General features: G+C 36.1%; 1 protein-coding gene across 1 annotated transcript in view; it reads right to left on the bottom strand.

The window, feature by feature from the left end:
* Window positions 1-19,929, bottom strand: part of ACSS3 (acyl-CoA synthetase short chain family member 3) — a 76,660-nt gene that overhangs the window by 44,132 nt on the left and 12,599 nt on the right. Inside the window, exons 3-7 of the mRNA XM_062568078.1 lie at window positions 18,716-18,904; window positions 12,426-12,560; window positions 12,013-12,153; window positions 8,890-8,970; window positions 8,701-8,796 (exon numbers count right to left, since the gene is read on the bottom strand). Of these exons, the coding sequence (XP_062424062.1) occupies window positions 8,701-8,796; window positions 8,890-8,970; window positions 12,013-12,153; window positions 12,426-12,560; window positions 18,716-18,904 (642 nt within the window). The remainder of the gene's footprint in view (window positions 1-8,700; window positions 8,797-8,889; window positions 8,971-12,012; window positions 12,154-12,425; window positions 12,561-18,715; window positions 18,905-19,929) is intronic.

Genomic DNA, 19,929 nt, shown 5'->3' with positions numbered 1-19,929 from the left:
TCTTTCCCCCTCGCACACCTGCCTTAACCCACTGCTAACTCCCTCATACTTGTTCTGCATCTAGCTATGCCAAAAAGCTGGCAAAAACAATGACAAACCATTTGGCAAATTTAAGAATCGAGACTCACGACGCCAGACAAGTTCACTGACTTTGCAGTTCTGTAGTTAGGTACTACTGGCAAGAGGAGTTTTGCAGTAGAGGAAGATTACAAAAGGCAAAAAAGCACGACAAAACAAAATGCACATCTGGAAAAGTGTGTTGTTTTTGTTTTTTGAAGATGGAGCAGGTAGCGAGAAGAAAGCAGGAAGAAACTGAACAAAAGAAAAAATGATTACCAGCAAAAGAAACATGGAGGAGTGCCACCACTGCCAAAATCTCTCTGCTAGTCTATCACAGATTCCCCAAAAGAAAGACAAAAGGAAATAATTCACTTTTTCAACCAGACAATGCCCTTCTTCCTCTTATGTAATGCATAGCTCCCAAAGAAAGCTCCTTCATCAAACTGTCTTTAAACTGTCTCTTAAACACTTATTTGTCACAGCTTTCATGAATTTATCCAAGCGTTCCAACCTCAGTATCTCCTCTCCCCTAGAAAACCTGCTCTTTCAAGTTTATGTCATCTCTGCAATATTCACTATACCTGCAGATCTGCAACCATATAGTTAGTAGTTCAACTCCATGTAACTAACTTGCGCTAAAACAAATGGTCTCAAAATAGGAAAGTTTCCAAATTCTCATAAACTTCTCATTAACTATGTAACCAAAGTTGCACCATTTGTAATCATCTTGGACAGAAAAAAGCCTAACTGTGGTTAGTGTGCCAATAAGAATATAGCCTGTAGTTTTTAATCAACTGAAAACTTCCGGAGCCCATGAAAGATCTATGTCAGGCCCCAAGTGCACCAACACCCTCTGAGGCATTCGGCTGCCTGTGCTCAGGGCCAGCTTTGCTATGGTAGTCACCATCAGATTTGCTCTGCTTGTTTGGGTATGGGGGGACAGGCCCCTGGTCAGGAGGGGCACAGCCCCACCTGCCTTGCCATCACTTTTGGCTCCTGCCTTACTTTCCCTCGCAGAGGAACCCACTCCTGCTGCTCCCCGACCATTAGCTCAGGCCATGCCAAAACCTGAACTGAGCACCATGGAGTGTCTTGAGCACACACAGCTAAACCCTAAGACGTGTGGAAAGCGGTACATGTAGGACCCCAACAGGCTGACAGTGCTTGTAATAGGCAGGCCACAAAAGCTCTGGTTTGGAAAAGCACGTGCAATTCTCAGGTCTAGGAAAAAACACACAAAAAAACTAAACAGCTTAAGGAAAAGAGTAGGAAATCCCATTGACAATGGTTAGGAGATAAGGGATAAGGTGACACTTAAATTTTCATTTAGGAAAAAAAAATCAAGCCTATATGTAAAATATGGTTACTGAGCCTGCAGCAAACCTCTCCCATGCCTTGGCAGGTGTTTGCAGCTTAGCAAACACATAAACAAAAACTGACACAAACAAAATAAATCCGAGACAGTGCACACCAATTTCAGAGCCCCCAAAAAACTACAAATGAAATTGCCAAGCAGAGCTCTCATTTATCATATGAAAATTTTTAGCAGGACTGCAAAAAGCCATGAGAGGTTTATTACCACATGCATTTTCAATTTTTAACAAGCTAGCATTATAAAAAAATAAAGCACAGGGTAATTGGACTCAGAATACGCTAACAGATTGCTGAGTCAGTTGGGGAATGTTAGCAAACAGGATGCTTCCACTGCATTTCTGCCGGGATCTGTTCAAGACCTGATACTATTCAACATTTGCATCAATAAGGTAGATGGAAATACACAAAAGAAGATTACCGGCAATAATATCTGTGGTTGGCATGAACTGAGAGCATGGTAAACAAGAATAAGGCAGTCAGAAAGAGCGAGAGAGCTGTCTCACCCAATTTTAGGAAAAAAAAAGAAAAAAGGAGGAACATACACTTCTCATAAGCAGCTAGTAGGATTCAAGTAGAAGAGTCTGTTTTTTCTTTAATATGTATTGTTAAAGAAATATGATTTTTACCCTTTTTATTTTCCAGAAACAACATATTTTAAATTCAGAGCTTTTATAATGACAATATCCATCCTGCTCCCCAAACATCCACTCAAATATAAAACTTTATTGCAAGATGAGTATGCAACAGAGACTACTGATGGAACAGTTTACTTTTCCCCCATTTCTTACTCTACACTTGCTAGAACAAAAACTCTTTCAACATAGTACTAACTTTAACAATCCTCTTTACTTCTGGCAAATACATGCAAGAACGACTATGTGACCACTTTATCAGTGGTCAGGAATAGCTACTACACAACTATCAAAATTTTTTCCTTCATTTATCTCTCAGAACTGCATTTTTTCCCACAATACTCTCCTCTTCTACTTAACTAGAGAGGAGGTGATGAGTTAATCCCTTTGGAAGGAAGAATCTAATTAACATCTGAATAGATGTTAATTAACATTAGGTATTTAAACATTAATTAGACTATAATAATTTAATACCCAGGCTAATGTGATATTTGATTCTATAAATGTGTATTTCTGCTACAGAGAGAAGTTTTCACTCTATTATGTAGTGTGTCAGAAAAGTCAACCACAATGGTCCCTGCTGGCCTTAAAATTCTATGAATCCAGTGGGAAAATCATTTTTATTCCAGACAAAATACAAAATGGAATTCTTTTATAACAGAATTAAACCTGAAAAAGAATATGAGCTAGTTACTTCCATTTTTTTCTATTTTCTTTTCATCTTCCTAATGAAAGTCACTTTTAACTGGAGTTCTCTAATTATTCACAGAAATGTTGAAGCCACTGAAGCACTAAAAATAGTATATTAGAATTATATTGAGAATTTGGAAATGAAATTGAGATAAAGATGAAGATAGGGTTTGAAAACCAACATCAGCTAAATTGTGCAAGCTATAAAATCAGCCTAAAACGAGCTTATTTCTTCTCCAATTTTCAGCTGAACTCACAGGTTTAATGTCAACATACTCAAGAGTATATACGTGATGTTTCATTGCCTCCAAAATTTCTTTATTAAAAAGGGCCTAAAGATGATGCTATTATTCATAAAGTAGGATTCTAAACTCAAAAAAAAAAATCAAAGCAATACTTCTTTTCTAGTGGATGTAACAGTTGAACAAATCCTCTAAAAACTGCAGACAATTAAATACATTTAGAAATGTAAGGAACATTCTTACACATATCGGGGGGAAGAGACTAATATCTATATAGGTGTATATATATGTGTGTATATATATATACACACATATATATATATACACATATATATATACACATATATATTAGACTTCCCTTATGAAGGCATACTCGCATAGGAGAATGCACACCTGCAACACACACTGACACAGTAGATATATCTCACACTCACACAAACCACAGCAGACAAATTAGAATCTAGTCTACAAAATCTTTAGTTTTGGTCAAAACAGTCAACAAATTACTATTTCATATATTCTGTACTGCAAAAACAGAAGTGAGAGAGTAGTGATCCTATTGTACATAGGGGAGTTAGTGATCCGTCTAACAGTTGACCTGACTAGCACAGATCGGTGCTGTGATATGCTATCCAGTATTGCACTGCACACGTAACTTGGACTTCAGGCCCATGCTATCCATTGCACAAATCCTTTGACTTGGACAAACTTAGCTGGCTAATCGTAATGGAAGAGCCTGTAGGCAGCTTCCACTTGAGCTAGAGATTTTGCCAACTGCCTGTCCTTGTCTTCATGTTAAAGTAAAGCTGCATTTTCTCATGTAAACATCATTTTCCTTGCCAGTAGAAAAGATGAATAGAACTGTTTACTTCTAAGAAAATCTGCTAAAAGCTATAAAGACCATAATGTCAGCAAACCATTCCAGATGAATCTACGCTGTACCCATGCCCTGATTGGAGGTCCACCAGATGCTGTACAAATTGGAATTCCCAACATCTGAATGAACTTAAGATTATCTATCCTCTTCTTCCTTCCACTGTTAGCTCCAATAAATTGTATTTTCATCAATACCTTACAGAATCTGATTGCCTTTAATAAGATCACAACAGTGCATTATAGAGAGCATACAAGTGGTTGCTTGTCTAACTTAGAACTTTGTCCAGAAGGTCAATCCTGCATGAGAAAATCCAAGTGAAGTAAAAAACAAACATCTCTACTTCATGTGGAGCCATATACCAGAAAATTAACCTTGCATATTGATCCAGACTTTCCAACAAAAAATGTCATCAACTGCAAGTTTAGCAAAGAATATATTTATTTTTCCTAGAATATACTTCTGCTTCACAAATTTAAATATATATATATTAATCACAATTATCTATATGAATCATTTAAGTTGCTAGGAAGGTAGATTCAAGATTGAAGGACAGTATGGTAGTACTTAAATATAGCCTACAGATCCACAAATCTTGTTAAGCCTTTATTTCCAGACAGCAGAACAAGCTCAAAATAATTTCATTATTATTTTTGCTTAAAGATACTGCATTTCCAAAGATTTCACAAGACCTTTACATACTACAGTGTGTAACAGTCTGACAAGAGAGGAAAAAAATGGAGTTTTGTGGGACTTGTATTTAATAGACAGACTGTTCTTCCTCAGTCTTTCTACCTCAGAACCTAAATCATGAACAGTCTAGTTAATTTTTCAGAGCCAAAGCTTGCTTCCCTTGTTCAGAGCGTTCCATCACCACAATGGCATTAAAATAATACAAAAAGAATGTCCATACTGTTTTTCTTCTTAGCAGGAAAAAGTATCTTTTTATTAGCAACAAAAAGAATGTTGCAGTAATTTCTTCCTTTTCACAAGCAGTTAACTGAACCCAGATGATTTATCTCAAAATGTCAAAAATCAGTCCCGAAGTTTTTCAGTGAACTTTTAGGAGTTCTCACAGAGGTCTCCATGTTTGTCTTGTATAAACAAACACATACAAGAAGAATCTGACATGCATAAGCTCTGCAATGAGTAAAAGGTACAGGACAGCTGTACAATATTTATTACAAAGCATCATGAATCCATCTCAAGTTATCTGCAAGTTCAAATATGTACACAGGCAAATACTGTTCATTTCTCTGGACATTTTTGTCTATTCATCTATACAAATCTATGTGTATATATTCTCATGTGAATATATGAGTCATGGGAAACTACTGTAGCCTTATTTCTATGTAAAGTTATATTTACTTATTAAGGAATACTGTTTTCAAGAGAGTCTCCTCATACATTTAACACATTCATTCACTTATCTGTTGGTCTTGAATTCTGCCTTTTCCTTTCTCTAGAACTTGACCCTACTGCTGCTGCTGATCTCCTTCCTCCTTTTAAAAGGACTATTTAGTTTATTAATTTGCAGTGTCGTAAAGTTACCTTCTAATGTTCTACAGAAATTACATGTTCCTTTCCACCACGTGCTCCAGCACACAGCTGTATCATGCACTTTGAATACAGCATATCTACTGCTATCAGCCAGCTGACACTTGTCATTGACTCAAAAGCTCTGTTTCAAGGTGAGACATATTCACAGAAGTAAGTGGATTCCAACTGACTAACGTATCACAGACTTTTCAAGAAAGAGCTAAGCATATACACAGACATTCTCAAATCAACGGCTCATTTTTATTGCCATAGTTACACTGTAGATATTCATGGCACCATAGATTTTGATAATGCATTTAGTGCAAGCTTTCAAGCAGGTAAACTTTATTCAGCCAGAAGGTAAACTGATTTTCAAATTAGTAATAACCATTTGTTTAAGTTTTTCCAAGGAAAGAAAATATTAAGATACCCAAACTTCTCTACCTTTTGGATTCTTAGAAAAAAAATCTTATGCATTATTGTTATCACTTTGTGTACTTCAACACTTAATTAAAAAAAATAGTTCTTCAAATCTGCCTTCTTGAGAGATTACTGAAAAGCAAATTAAGAAAGAAGTAGTAAAAAAAAGCAGAAGAAATAGGGCAGGTTAGGAAAGAGGAAGCAAAAAGTCTTGGCAGAAATAAAGGAGCAGCAGAAAGATAGAAGAACAGTAAGATATGTAGCAGCCATTAGCCAATAAAAAGGTATACATGACACTGAGCACTTTTATATAGCATGAGAAGTATTTCAGGGTGAAGTGGGAGCTCTTGACAGTTTTAGAGCCTTCTGTTGGCACATGCATGTTTGACATGTGTTGGATGACTTCACAGCAGTGCAGCCCCACTCACTGGGTCCAATTGTTTTATCCTAATGGGCAAAGGTTCCTTCTCAGTTTCCTTTGCAAGGATCTCATTCATATGTCCAAAAACACTCTCTCAACCAAAACAATAAGCAGGGACAATCAAAGGTCTTATTTCAAAACAGCACTACTGCTTTGATTCAAAGCATCACATATATGCTCCCTTAATTACTGTAGCTTTTCTTGACTTGCAGACCTTTGACCTGCTTCAAGAAGCACTCCTGCTTGTGAGAATCTAGTAAGTAGTTTGCTGCTGCTCAAAGCTTACACTGTCAAAGGACAGCACCTCTTCTGATTAGCACCTAATATAGGATGCAGCGAGCCACAGTCAGCTGTGTGATGTTTGATGCAATGGCGTTCCAATAATTTTGGAGGCATCCCCACCTTACTTCAACTGTCCGAGTTTCTCCAGCATTCCCAGGATTCAGAAATACATTTCTGCAAATTTTAGCACAATTCTCGCCAGCTACTCGTGAACAGCAGCGTATGAGTTCATAACAGCGGGTCATGTCTCAACCAATGCCAGACTAACTGGATGTGCAAACACCAATGAATTTTTCTGATACGACTTGTTCTTGAAAACACTAACAATCCATTTCTGTTCCAGTATAGTCACATTTGCTTGTATGCCCTGACAGCAGGAAGATGGAGCAAGTTCAACCAAAATATCTATTTCCTGCACCTGTGATGTTCTGTAAAACAGTATGTTTTCACTATGCCATGCTGATTCTCCTGTTCCAGAAGCACTAGATACAGATGGGTTTTTTAAAAACAATTGCTGTATTCAGAATGTTATCAAAGCCTGCTTTATAGGCTTTTTCATGCTCTCAGTAGCCAATACACTCACAATAATTTTTGAATTCTTGTACGCTCTTCTATGAGTCACCACAGAACTTCCCCTAACAGATCACATGTTTCTAATTACCACTACAGATAGACAGACATGATCAGTACACAGTGAGGGTACAGCTAAAACAACTTCCACCTTTAAGACCATTAAAAAGATTTAACAATTGCTAGGCAGGCTTCACTGAATAATGCTGAAGAATCTGGAAAATGAGAAAGGATAATACCAGGATGAGTGCAAGCAACCAAGTCTCAGCATGCTTAAGAGCTAAGAGTGTGAGTGCTTTTAAATAAAATATGTCTTTCACTATCATTGCTGAATACTGGATTCACTCTTTGAAGAATAAAGATGGTTCAAGCAATACTGTAGCTTATGCCCAGTCATCAGAAAATGAACAATAAATTCTGAAAAAATAACCATGTCAGGCACCATGACTGCTTTTTGAGCACCAAAGTTAGGATGCAGCAGTCAACTCCTGCTGGACTAGTCTCCTCCTCTCAACTCCACCGAGTTTCACTCCACATGTGGCAGAGCTAAGCCCTGCCTGTTCTCTGAGTCCTGGCTTCAGGTGCCTTGTGTGGGTTAAGGAAAGAAAAGATCAGTCTTCTCTGAACTCTGACTCCAACCATATTGTCCTGACTACTTCCAGCACAGATCCAGTAAGAACGCGTCATCTCCAGACAGATATGACATATTCTGTGTCCAGAATGTGACACAGAACATCCACTGCTAGATGCACACAGGATCTACAGTCTAATGGCCGGTGGCTGAAGCCTCCACAGCACAGGAACACTCACTCCACTATCTATCATTTTTCAATCTGTTGTTTTTGACTTCTCTGCTCCATTGATTGTCACCAGCCACAGAAGAAATAGCTGAGTTTGAAGGATACCCAAAGTAAGTTTTCTTTAAGAATTAATGTAATAGAGGGAGGAGTAAAAATACTGAAAAAATACACACAATTTAAATATATGGAGACAGTATCTATGGTGGGAAGTATGGACAGACAGAAACAGGATCATCAGAATTTGGTATCCTTTTACAGTAACCACTACACTTTCAGGAACACATCCTCAGTGAATAGTAGGACATGCCTGTACTGTAGTCTTCCCCTCATGCAGGCTTAGAGCCACAGTCCCCTCTCTCCCAAGACTGACATTGATGAAGACCTGGCCTGGTCTTCAGGCCTGGAAGGTGTTAATCTACAGCCCAGAACCCTGGAACAGATACTGCTCAGACACTTCTGCCTTGATACAGACCAAAGAGGAAGCTTTATCACCCAGTGTACTAAGCTTCTGCTCTCCTTCGCAGTCCTCAGACTGGAGGGCAGCTACAAACCAGCCTAGCTGCACTCACCAACTCCTCCACATGCTAGCTTGGCTGCTAATGCAGCCATTAGAAGCAGCTCACAAGCTAGATTTGGATAAGGTGCCCGAAATAGAAGAGGACAGGTGTTTCATACTAGGTTAAAATACCTTTATTTTGAAATTACCTGAAAACAAAACAAAAAGTAAAAAACAGCAGTGCCCTAATTCCATACTGCACTTAACACAAAAATGTCAAAGTCAATAGTAAACATTTACCTCATACACAATTGTAGTGTTCCCATGAAGGAGCGGCCCATAGCAAATGTAGGAATGACCAACAACCCAGCCTAAATCAGAAGCTGCCCACCACACCTAAAACCAAATAAAAACATGAGAATAGTGGGTTTTTTTTAAAAAAAAAAAAAAGAAGATCCAAAAAGTTTAATGAAATTTAAACAGAATTACCTCACCAGGTTTGAGTCCATATACAGCTGACATGGTCCAGTTCAGCATAACTGCATAGCCACCTGTTGGTCTGACAACACCCTAAAAGAGAAAATTCAAATATTTGAGACTTTTTAAAGGAAGCAAAAAAACTCCTTCTTCAAGGAAGTTTTGAATTTTTAGCAGTAATAGACTTAAAGTTGTATAATTCCAACGCTTCTCATTTAAAATAAGGATCCATTCTTGCAAGAACATGATTGTGCTAATGCTCCCACTGAAGAAATAACTTTGTAAATAAAATAATTAAAAAAAAAAAAAAAAACAAACCCTAGATGGCAATAGTTTTCAGAAGATAGCTAACAAACACTAGAATTTTCTCATTAAAATTGAATATACAAATATAAAGTCAATATATGCTGACAAAAATAAGATAACAAGGATTTACCTTACTGAAACTTAGGCCACCTAAATGTCAGGCTTTTGTTTCAAACTCATTGCCTTCTCTCTCTGTATTATCACCTGTGGAAGTAGCCAATGCCTCAAATAACCAGGATAAAGTACGCCCTGGAAGCACCACCTCCTTTCTGTGCTGACTCTAAAATGTCAGACCACTGGCTTAGACCAGATTTCTGTTTTTGAAAAGTTTAACATTTAGTCTGAAGTATACATATGAAAGCAAACTGAAGCACATCACAATCTTATTCTAAAAGAGGGATTTGAAAATTAAAACAGGAGAGTATCACACTAATCAATACATTTTCATCAACAGCATCTTGTAGCCTGGCAAGCCAAAAACTGGCTCTGGAACACAATTAATGATAAAATTTTGAAATTATTTTGTAATGTTTGTATGTGCAGTATATACTTCATCACCTTCTGGAACACTGTTTCTCGAAGAAGGAACACGGTACATCATGTCCTGAACTGAAAGTCAGGTGAGATTCATCTGACTAAACAATTGTCTACAGTGTAGACAGCTACAAAACAGACATCTGTGTCTGAGCTAGCCACACTACCCTCTCTGTATGTCATAAAATGGAACCCACTGCAATAGAGAATCATTAATCAACACTTCATGAATTTCAGAAAGCAGACTGCCTTTATTAGTCTCAGTTTCTAAGCAAACTTAGTCTCCATGGTGGGACTAACAAAAGATTTTGCTATGAAGGTATCGTAATCCAGGAAAATTCAAGAATTTTACTTGTATGACCAAGTTTCTCCTTTGGAAAAAGTTATTTTATTCATTAAGTTACTCAAAATAACTCAGTGCTAGTTGACAATCTCTCACTTTACAGGGTAAACCTTAATTCAAAGTGTCCATAATTTTCTCTGGAAAGCCAGAGCAAAGTTTCTGGTAACTTTTATCTCCAAGACACTGTATTTTGAAAGTCACAGCGAGGAAAATGTCTGTTGTACCAAAGGAACTTCTGTTGAACTTAGTGACAGAGATTACAATTAAGTACTTCAAGATACTCACACTGCTTGGAAATGCCTATCTAACTATCTTCAAGGCAAAAGTAAAACACACAAATAAAACACTTGATGTTTTATTCTTTTCCTTTATATCCCCATAGTTTCTGAATCTTAGAGGCTGCACCATTAGTAATCTCATAGTAGTAGTCAAAGCATTATCTAGTGATGTGACATTGCCCCTGAATCTGTGATGGTGAGATCATCACTAGAAAATTATATTTGCATTTGTCTTCGGAACTTAAAAAGAGTTAAAAGAACTAAGCAAATATTCAGAGCAAATATTTGGCAGAAGAGATAGACTGATACAGACATCAATATATAGTGGGTATAGCTTTTCATTTTGCTGTGGAAAATTAAAAAATAAACAAAATAAAACAGTCCACGGAATCTGGAATCCAGTAAATTACTCTTCTCACTCCCATCAAACAATATCTTCTTTAAATATTCATGTCTTAAAACATTCATTTTTCTGGCTTCTAGGAACTTGTCTCAAATTCATGTGTACCAGCATAGAAAGAGACTTTCTAGAAGGTACAAGTGAACTAGATTTAGTTCTCACTTTGAAATGTTGAGTAAATTTTCAATCATGCTTTCTCTAAATGTCCAATCAATCCCTGAAAAGAAAGCCTCTATTCTGTGTCGAGGAGATAAGGCAAAAATCAGAACATACGATTATATTATATAGAGTTTTTAATACTGCAAGTTACTGAAGAAATATTCTTGTTTTTTGTTCCGAGAACCATAATGAAACTCAAAGATTTGGTACTGCTTTGGCAATGCATGATAATGTATTGATCTAAGCATAAGACAGTCATAGAGCAAAATGAAAAGACATTTCATATTTTCATTTCAAAAGACCAGATAAGTTTTCATTGCTTTCTTACATATTTTGACATCTCTTCTTATTTCCTGGTAAGACGCAAAGCAGAGACCAATGAACACAAGGAAAAGGTACAACATCAGTACAGCTCTATACCAGCACAACAAAGATCTTGAGGGATAAGAATGTATACAGCTTATTGAGATTCTTTTAAAAGGCGATTATTAAGACTAGTTGGTGTTCGAAAGCAAACATTTTCAAAGCATGCCCTATGTTAATGTTTTAGCCTTAGTCAGTCTGAAAGTCAGAAACTTTCATTTTCACGTGAATTATATTGTCAAAACTGTTCAATAATACAAGCCTTTAAAATATGACTAATTCCGTTTAATCTGTAATGTCAATCATAGCATCTCATCTAGGGAAAGATTAGCTAATATGCAAATAATGAATAAGGAAGGACTTTTTAGCAATAAATGCTATCACTAAAGTGATGTATTGACTAAACTTGCCATTGACTGACTGTACTATGCTTATCTCAAGTGGTGAAAATACAGAAGCTGTACATGTATAAAAGATGCTCTGCTGAGCTTCAACATTTATATTGTATAAACATTTTGAAGTAAATGAAGCTTATTTTTATATCTCTATTAAATAAACAAGTATCATTTACTCCTTGACAATGAGGAAAGTAGTGAAATGCGAGCAAATAAGATTAAAGCAGTTCTAACAATGATTACCATTTATAGTAGTGAGTTCTGGCAAACATTTTCAACCTTTTAAATCAAATATTTTCTCAAGTAGTACTGCAAATAGGTTGCTCACAGATAATTAGGCTGCAGGTAGTCCTTTACCTTGGGCAAGCCTGTTGTTCCAGATGTATACAGAATATAAAGTGGATGGTCTGAAGAAACAGAGACACAGTCATAACACTGGGCTTTTGCAAGCTCTTCCTCCCAATCAAGATCACGATCTGGGGCAAGAGGAACGTGGCCCTGCCCATTGAAAAACAGAGAAGTGTTCAAAGAAAACAGACGGAATAAAATGAAGTGGGTCCAAAGACAGGCATATTCAATTTTCTGTACAGTAATCTCTCAGTTGCATTATTTTTATTTACTAGTTAAATCTTTAAATATAAAATTCCTATAAAAAACAAAAGCAAACTACAACATATATACCAAAACATATTTTACTTGTAAAAGACAAAAGCACATGCACCATATACATATCTGAAAGTTAATTTAAGGTATAGTAATTGTACACTCACCAAGTTAGGTCGCCTGTAAATGAGAACTTTCTCAGGTTTGTTCTGTACCCTTGCCAGTGCTCCTTCTAGAAGGGATATGTATTCCACTTTCCTTTTCGGTTCTACTCCAAAACTTGCTGTTATAATAAGTTTAGGCTAAAATAAATGAGTTAGGTTGTTAATACACTTATGTAATATTTACATATATTATAGAAACTTAATAGAATTATTTTATGGAAAACATTCTATCAATGAAGCTCAATGTAATCTATCTCCAGCTAAGTAGAAACATGTTCAGATCAGTTTTCTAAGGAAACAAAGCTCTTGTGATCTTGCTGTCCATGGTTCTCATTTTTTTCAGTAGCACACTAATAACTTTTGATGTTCTTCGTCATTTTCAACTACATTTGAGTAACAAATCAATAATACAAAGTTTCAGAAAAACTACTGAACAGACAGAAAAATGCATCTTCATGTTAGTATCCATAAGGAAAAGCTGTACAGTGAGCTCAAGAATTATCTGCTCTGTTTAGCCTGCTTCCTAACTATCTGCCTGTGCCCAGTGGCATCTTTCAGAACTTGCTATGAGTTCCGAAAACTATATATAGCTATATAGTACTTTGTTGATTCTTTCTCAGCTTGTAATTAAACAATATAGGAAGAAAAATAGGGGAAAGAGGAAAAAGGAGACAAATAGAGATGAGAAGAAACTAGAAATACTAGAGGAGAATAAGCTGAAGTCCTAAGATTCATGAGGGAAGTAAAGCTACAGTCTTTCAAGTGAAGGTTGCACGATTCAGAATGCAAATCCACTAAGAATTAGATTTCCTTAGTTCTGTTTCTTATTGAATAACTTCTACAATAGTAGAATAATTTCCAAATGTAGGTTCAGAAGATGCATTTTTTAAAAAAATAAACCTCAGAATTTTTATAAAACTCCCTAATTTATATAAAACACCCTTCATTGTATATAAAATATTTTAACCCAAGTCCCAAGATCACAAACTGAAATCTGAAATTTGCAGTATTTCAGGAAGTAAAAAGTAGCAAAAAACAAACTGTTCGAACAATTTTAATTGAAGAAGAATGAGGCTTAAATCTCCCTGCTCTTAAGAGTTTTGGAAAGAGTACATCTATCTTGTGCACCTCACAGCCTGATCAAGCTAGTTTATTAATTGTATACATTAGCATTAATTTCATTAGATAGGCACAAACCATAATGCCACAGTTAAGGTTGCATTAAACCTTGCACAGAAAGCACAGATTAAATTGTTTTCTTGCAGTCCAAATCTCCCACTCAGGGAAGTTTGCTAATTACTTTGTATTCAAAATAAAGGTTTCAGATGAGTTTTAAAATTTCAGCATTTGTCATCTTTCCTTTTTTTGGCCACTGTGATTTTAATGAAAGAAGATACAATACAGTGCACTTATCTGAAAATTCATATGGAGGCTACCTTGAAATTAGACTGTAATTAATGTAAGATATTAGTACTGTTATATTTAACTGATATGATGAAAGACTTGTCAATGACAGCTGTAATTTTTAAATCTGCAATTTGTAAATGGTGCCACTTCTGCTCACTGACTACTTTGTGCAGAGTTAGGAAGTTTAAAAATACCAATATTAAGCTGGCTAAGATGAAATCTTTCCTGAATGACAGTTACTGCCTGGAAGTATCATGGATTATACTGTGCAACCCATAGAATCATTTTCAGTTTTAACTGCTGTTTTCTAGTGTTTTACCTCTCTGCCTACTGACATTACTTCCTCTGTATCTCTGCTCCCATATGCCTTTTATACACCCATCTCCCATCTCTTCTGTGGCTCCACGTAGTCCTGTATGATAGATTAGAAAGAAATATCACTAGTCTGAAGGAAAAGTAGGTAAGTTCAAAGGTTTGCTGTATGAGGAATGCCAGCAATAGTGAGCTGTGGAAAAAAAAATACAGTATGCAAAAGTAGAGATGAGATAAAGCAAGGCCCAATATCAGGCCACCAATTTTATGCCTTTGTAAGGACTCCTTCGACTAATTCTTCTATAGTTTTTAGTAGTGTATGAGACAGGGTTTTGAAAAAGCAACAAATATATTTAATAAGGCCAATTAATAAACCTGTAAAAAAAAAAACCAGACAAGTTTTCAGGCACATGTCAGTAGTATCATGAAGAAGTTTACAAAGGTATCTACCTTTCAGGGCCTCCCTATTCAACACACACAGCCATTCCTTCTTCTTGCCTCAGTTACATATGAGATCACTAGCCTATCCCCAAACTTACCACACTTTTCTTGTACCTCCCTCTCTCTTAAAAAGAACTACACACATTTTAAAAAAAATGCAGTGGTTATGTGGTCGTTACATTGCATCTGCTGATGCTGCAGTCATTATGCTGCATCTGCTGGTACTGCTCTGGCTATGTATTTATGTGACCCACATCAGACTACCATACGTATTTATTTGCCAGGTATACTACAGTGTTCTAAGCAAATGGAACTGACTCATACCATACAAGCAGGTGGTGGAGAAAAAAAAAAGGCAAAAAAAAAGTGCATGATTGCCTTCTAATCTTCAATATGTATTTTAAACATTATAAAAATAAATATTGTTTAAAGACAAGGTAAGATAGGTCTGCAATTATCGTGAGTGTGATGGTGTGCTCCTTCCCCTCCTCATCCCTCAGCCTGACCTCTCCATAAACAGGACATTGCCAGGGGCTACTTAAGCATGGCCCACCCAAATATGGCTGTTATGCAAATATGACTACGAGTCAACCATCTCAGCCCACACACAGGAGGCAGCCCAGAGCCCCTTGAGCTTTCCTGTAGGACAGCAGACTGCAAGGTAGAATCTCCCCTTGAGCAGGGATGTCTCTCAAGGTTACTCCTCGAGATCAAGAGATGCCTTACCCGTGACAGGTCCTCAGTAAGTGACTAACAGCGCACTGAAACTTTGCAAACTTGGCTAAGTTGCATCTCTGATTGATTGTACACATAAACTGGTAGACATAAATCACTGACTAAGTCGGGGACTAAGACTGGATCCAGCCGCACCCAGACTCCTCTGAGGAGGAGTCTGGAGAGCACAGGGGTCCATATCCAGACCTCATGACTCAATGGGAGGGTGTCCTTGACGATTCTGTCTGACCGTTTACATGCAGTAAATAACCGAGCGTACCTTGCCGTTGAATTTTGTTAAATCACTGTTTCATCTCTCATCGAACTTCGTTAAATCATTGCCTTATCTCAATAAAACATATTGCTGCTTCTCTCTTGTGAATGAAGTGCATCACTCACCCACGACAATGAGGGAACTCTGTTTCTTACTTATTACGCTGAGCTTGCTGCCTAATCACTCAAAAGGGCTCATTATCTTGTGATGAGAAGTAGAGGTAACCATTTATAGCCATATCTGCATGCAGGAACTATGTCTTATTCAGAATAAACTATCACAGAATATTATCTTTTCTTTCAAGGAAATCCCAAAATGTGTCAACTGTGAAGGAGAGAGGAATACAGCATTTCTGTCCTCAATGGAATATAGTAACAGATGGCTTTGAATAACTTTGTTTCATGCATTTTCCATTTCAAAGAACTGCTATTCACTTGCAAACAACAATACTGCTTTAGTCTGAACAGTTTTCAAAAATCAGCTGTCTGAATAACTCCATTACTTTTATTTTTCAATATTTGGACTCTTTAAAATCTAAAAGGCCCTCCAGAATCGCCATATAATTATTATGGTTCAAAAGAGACAAGACAGTTTGCGTGTTAAAAGCATAGCATCTATTAAACATGCATATCACCATATTGGTTTTGAAGTACCCTTCTCAGTTTTCTTAGTTTAGTAAGATAAAGTGTTTAAACAAGTATCATGTTAATTTCTCAAAAGACAGTTAATGCTCTTCAAAAGTATCTATTGTTTCAGAATTGTAAACTATATATTCTCAAATTCAGGTGAAAGGAGAGATGACAAGAAATGCCTTTTCTTGCATTCTATATTACTTTATCACAACTCACCTTATAATGTCCATAGTCCTGCCAATACCTGACAAGACTAACAATCATTGGCTGCAGGATTTTGCAGCATTCCCAGAGCTATTTAAAATTCAAGATAAATTAAAGCTAGCTGGTGAAGTACATATACACTTCTATACTCACTAAAAAGTGCTTCTTACTTCTTTCATTTAGATATTCTAATGAAATTTAAAGTTCAACCTTTCTTCCAGAAAAATATCTCAAAGCCAGCTTTCCATTCCAAAGTCTTTAACTCATTCTAGCTAATCTTACCAACATTAGGTCCTCCACTGCAGCATCTAAATCAACTCACATAAAAGACTAATAAAAGGCTGGGTATTTTGGAGACAGCTTCAATTAACTTTTGAGTTCAGCAGAATATCATTCATCATAGCCACTTATATTTGTATGTTAAAAATAATCTCAGTAACATTAATTCACTTATCAAGAAAGCTTTACAACATTACAAAATTAAGATAAGTCTTGAAATTCAGATTGAGAATGTGTCTGTCCACTTACACCTTCCTCATACATTAATATATCATACATTAATACAATCATATATCAATCAAAAATCACCCAAAATAAAGAAAAAAAAAGGCAATGTAAATTAGAATTTAATCCTTGGCCTGCAGGTAGTAATTCTATAGCCAGTTGTGCAAAAGACTTGCTATTTAGCCTTGGGTAAATTACTTAAACTTTATCTGTTTTTTTTTCATGTATGAAGTAAGGATTATGATTACTGTGCTGTCTCCCTTTCTCCCTCAGAGAAAGTCCAATGAGATTAATTAGTAAATATTTGCAAAGTACTCTAGAAATACTAGATGATATGTATAACAACTTTCCTTTTAAAAGTTTAGCAGCTTTTCTTTCCCACACTATTTTTCCCTAATCGAAAGATTTTAAGAGTCAAAATTGATTTTTGTATCTCATTGAAAAAGTGGTGGAATGGGTAAAGAGGCAGGGAAAACTCTGAACTTGTCGTTAGTTTTCCCCCAGATTTTTGTCACAATTCAAGCAAACCATCTGAGACATTTTATTAACTTCTCCTTTGTTAAAACATATATTGGGTGAGGGAAGCAACAGCATTCAATATGCTAACTTTCAGAAATGACTGTTTATTTACAGCTTTATTTACAGCTATTCAGAAAATTCAAGTCTAGGGAATCTAAAGAGCACTTCTGTATGTAAAGACCTAAGTGAAATTTTCACGAACCCTGCAGACCTCACTCTGTGTAATGCTTTTAGCTTATATGCCTAACCAAGGGGATTCGGTGACAGCTGCTACCACAGATGGCCTGAATGATGTCAGGCTCACAAAACAGTAGAAAGCAGAGATGAATGCAAATTTATCTGGATTTGCATGGTTCTAAGCTTTATATCAACTGTTTAGACAACTCAGGTATGAGGTGTGTGGGGGTGTTTTGAAAAAAAAAGGGGGGATTTCTTCTGGGTTGGTCTTGCAGATATTTTTAACATTATGAAAGATATTTATTTACTTGAAATATATTTTTAATAAAAATATTTCTGACTGACCAAGATGACAGCAACTTTTGCCTTGTTGATTAGAAACTGTTGCCTTGGTAAGTAAGAACAGAACTTGACAAGTAAGAACAGAAACCTCCAAAACGAGCATGGCTAGTTGATTTGAAACTAATACATACGCAGGTTACTAATATGCACATTTAAGCTATTAAGCAGATTATTAAATAATATTATTTCAAAGATCTAAATAATGCTTCACAAACACATTCAACAGAAGCTTTTAAAACCATATAGCTATTACTAACATTCTCTACAGTGCTACTTACTTAACTCAATTGGCTCACCAGCTGCCTTGATTCATGTATGACTTAGATGAAGGAGCTCTACAGCTGAACAACTTACTACTTAATATGTATAAACATAAAGTAAACACATGAAGTCTTAGGGTTGACAGCAAGTAGATTTTTATACTCTTAAGAAAAATACTGAGTGAAAAGCTAATTTTAAGGTGATGTTTTGTAGCAAGTGGTTGACAAACAGGAAAAGAAAGCATGCTCTTTCTAAACAGGGCAGCATGATAAAAAGTAATGCTTTTTTAAAAAGCTCAAAAATTGTACCTGAATGTCTGCTGTAAAAATACTACTCTCAGCATAAAAGTAGCACTTTGTTCACATTTCAACAATAGGCATTATCAGCAAATTGGGATTGCTTGCCAAGTAAAGAGAAATATTATCCTCACTGGAAAAAGTGGTTTTTGACATTTGTTTATATGAATAACTATTGCAATGGCTTTTGTTATTCCAAGCATTTGTTACCTTTGCATGATCAATGCGAACAGAAAGCTCTTTAGATGCAAATCCACCAAAAATAAGGCTATGGATGGCTCCTATTCTTGCACAAGCCAGCATACAGTACACTGTCTGTGGAATCATAGGCATGTAGATGATGACACGATCTCCCTTCTTCACACCATGTTTGACCATGACATGAGCTAACTTGGAGACCTGTACAGACAAAATATTCAGAACAAATTAAAAGTTTTTCCCCATAAAAACAATTTTTATACAAGTAATAGAACTACGATTTTAAAAAGACAAGCCAGTAAGATATAGAAAGATGACGAATGATGCAATCTAAGTTCAATAAATTCCTTCCTTCTTGTAAAAAAACACTGCAATACATCTTTTCTTGTAAAGTGAAAATAAACTAAAACTTATTGTTTTACACATTATAACAAAAAGCAATAGCAATATTTTGCAAACTTTCAATCACACTTTACCCATTCACTCTTTTATCCAGATAAGTGCTTGTATTTCTCAGTTTTAACTTTTTTAAAATTTACATAAAGAGAGCATTTCATAGCATAATTTCTGTCCTAATTAACTAAATTTGAAACAAAGCCATGCACAAGGTAAGTATTCCAACTTCCGTTACTGTCAGGTTGTAAACTTCTCAGTACCTAAGACAAGAAATCTTACCTCCTGAACCAAATGCTAATACAAATTCAGAGTAGTACATTTATTTAAGATGTACATGTATTTAATAAATCATATTTTCCCTCTCACTTGCAGATTTTTATTTTTGGTACATAGAGGCCTGAGGACAGACATGGTAGCAAAGCACTGACATTCTAGAAATGTCAAGAGCAGAGTCAGTAATTTGTATAGCAATTAGAAAAATATTGTTATCTCAACAGTACATAGTATACTACTGCAAAAGTAGTACAGAATATTTCAGTAATACACCATGATGGATAATTTACCACATAGTAAGTTCTGTTAGAAAGAGTGAATATGGGAGACCGAGACAAGGATTGTTTGCTTGCCCTGACCTGCCTGCTGCAGAATAAAAATATGATATCAGCTGAAGAAAAAGTAAATTACTAATTCCCCCAAAGCAACTGAATGAATTTATCCGTCAGAGGCTTTTGGAGTTCCAGATGCTTAGAGTTCGGTAACACTCAGTTAGGATCTAAAACTGCCCACTTCCTTTAAACTTTTCAACTAGAGTTTGATGTGTAGAGGAATAT

This window comes from Rhea pennata, chromosome 1 (assembly GCF_028389875.1).
Source record: "Rhea pennata isolate bPtePen1 chromosome 1, bPtePen1.pri, whole genome shotgun sequence".
Taxonomy (NCBI): domain Eukaryota; kingdom Metazoa; phylum Chordata; class Aves; order Rheiformes; family Rheidae; genus Rhea; species Rhea pennata.
The sequence above is the reverse complement of the archived record's forward strand: the minus strand, read 5'-3'. Positions and strand labels throughout refer to the sequence as shown.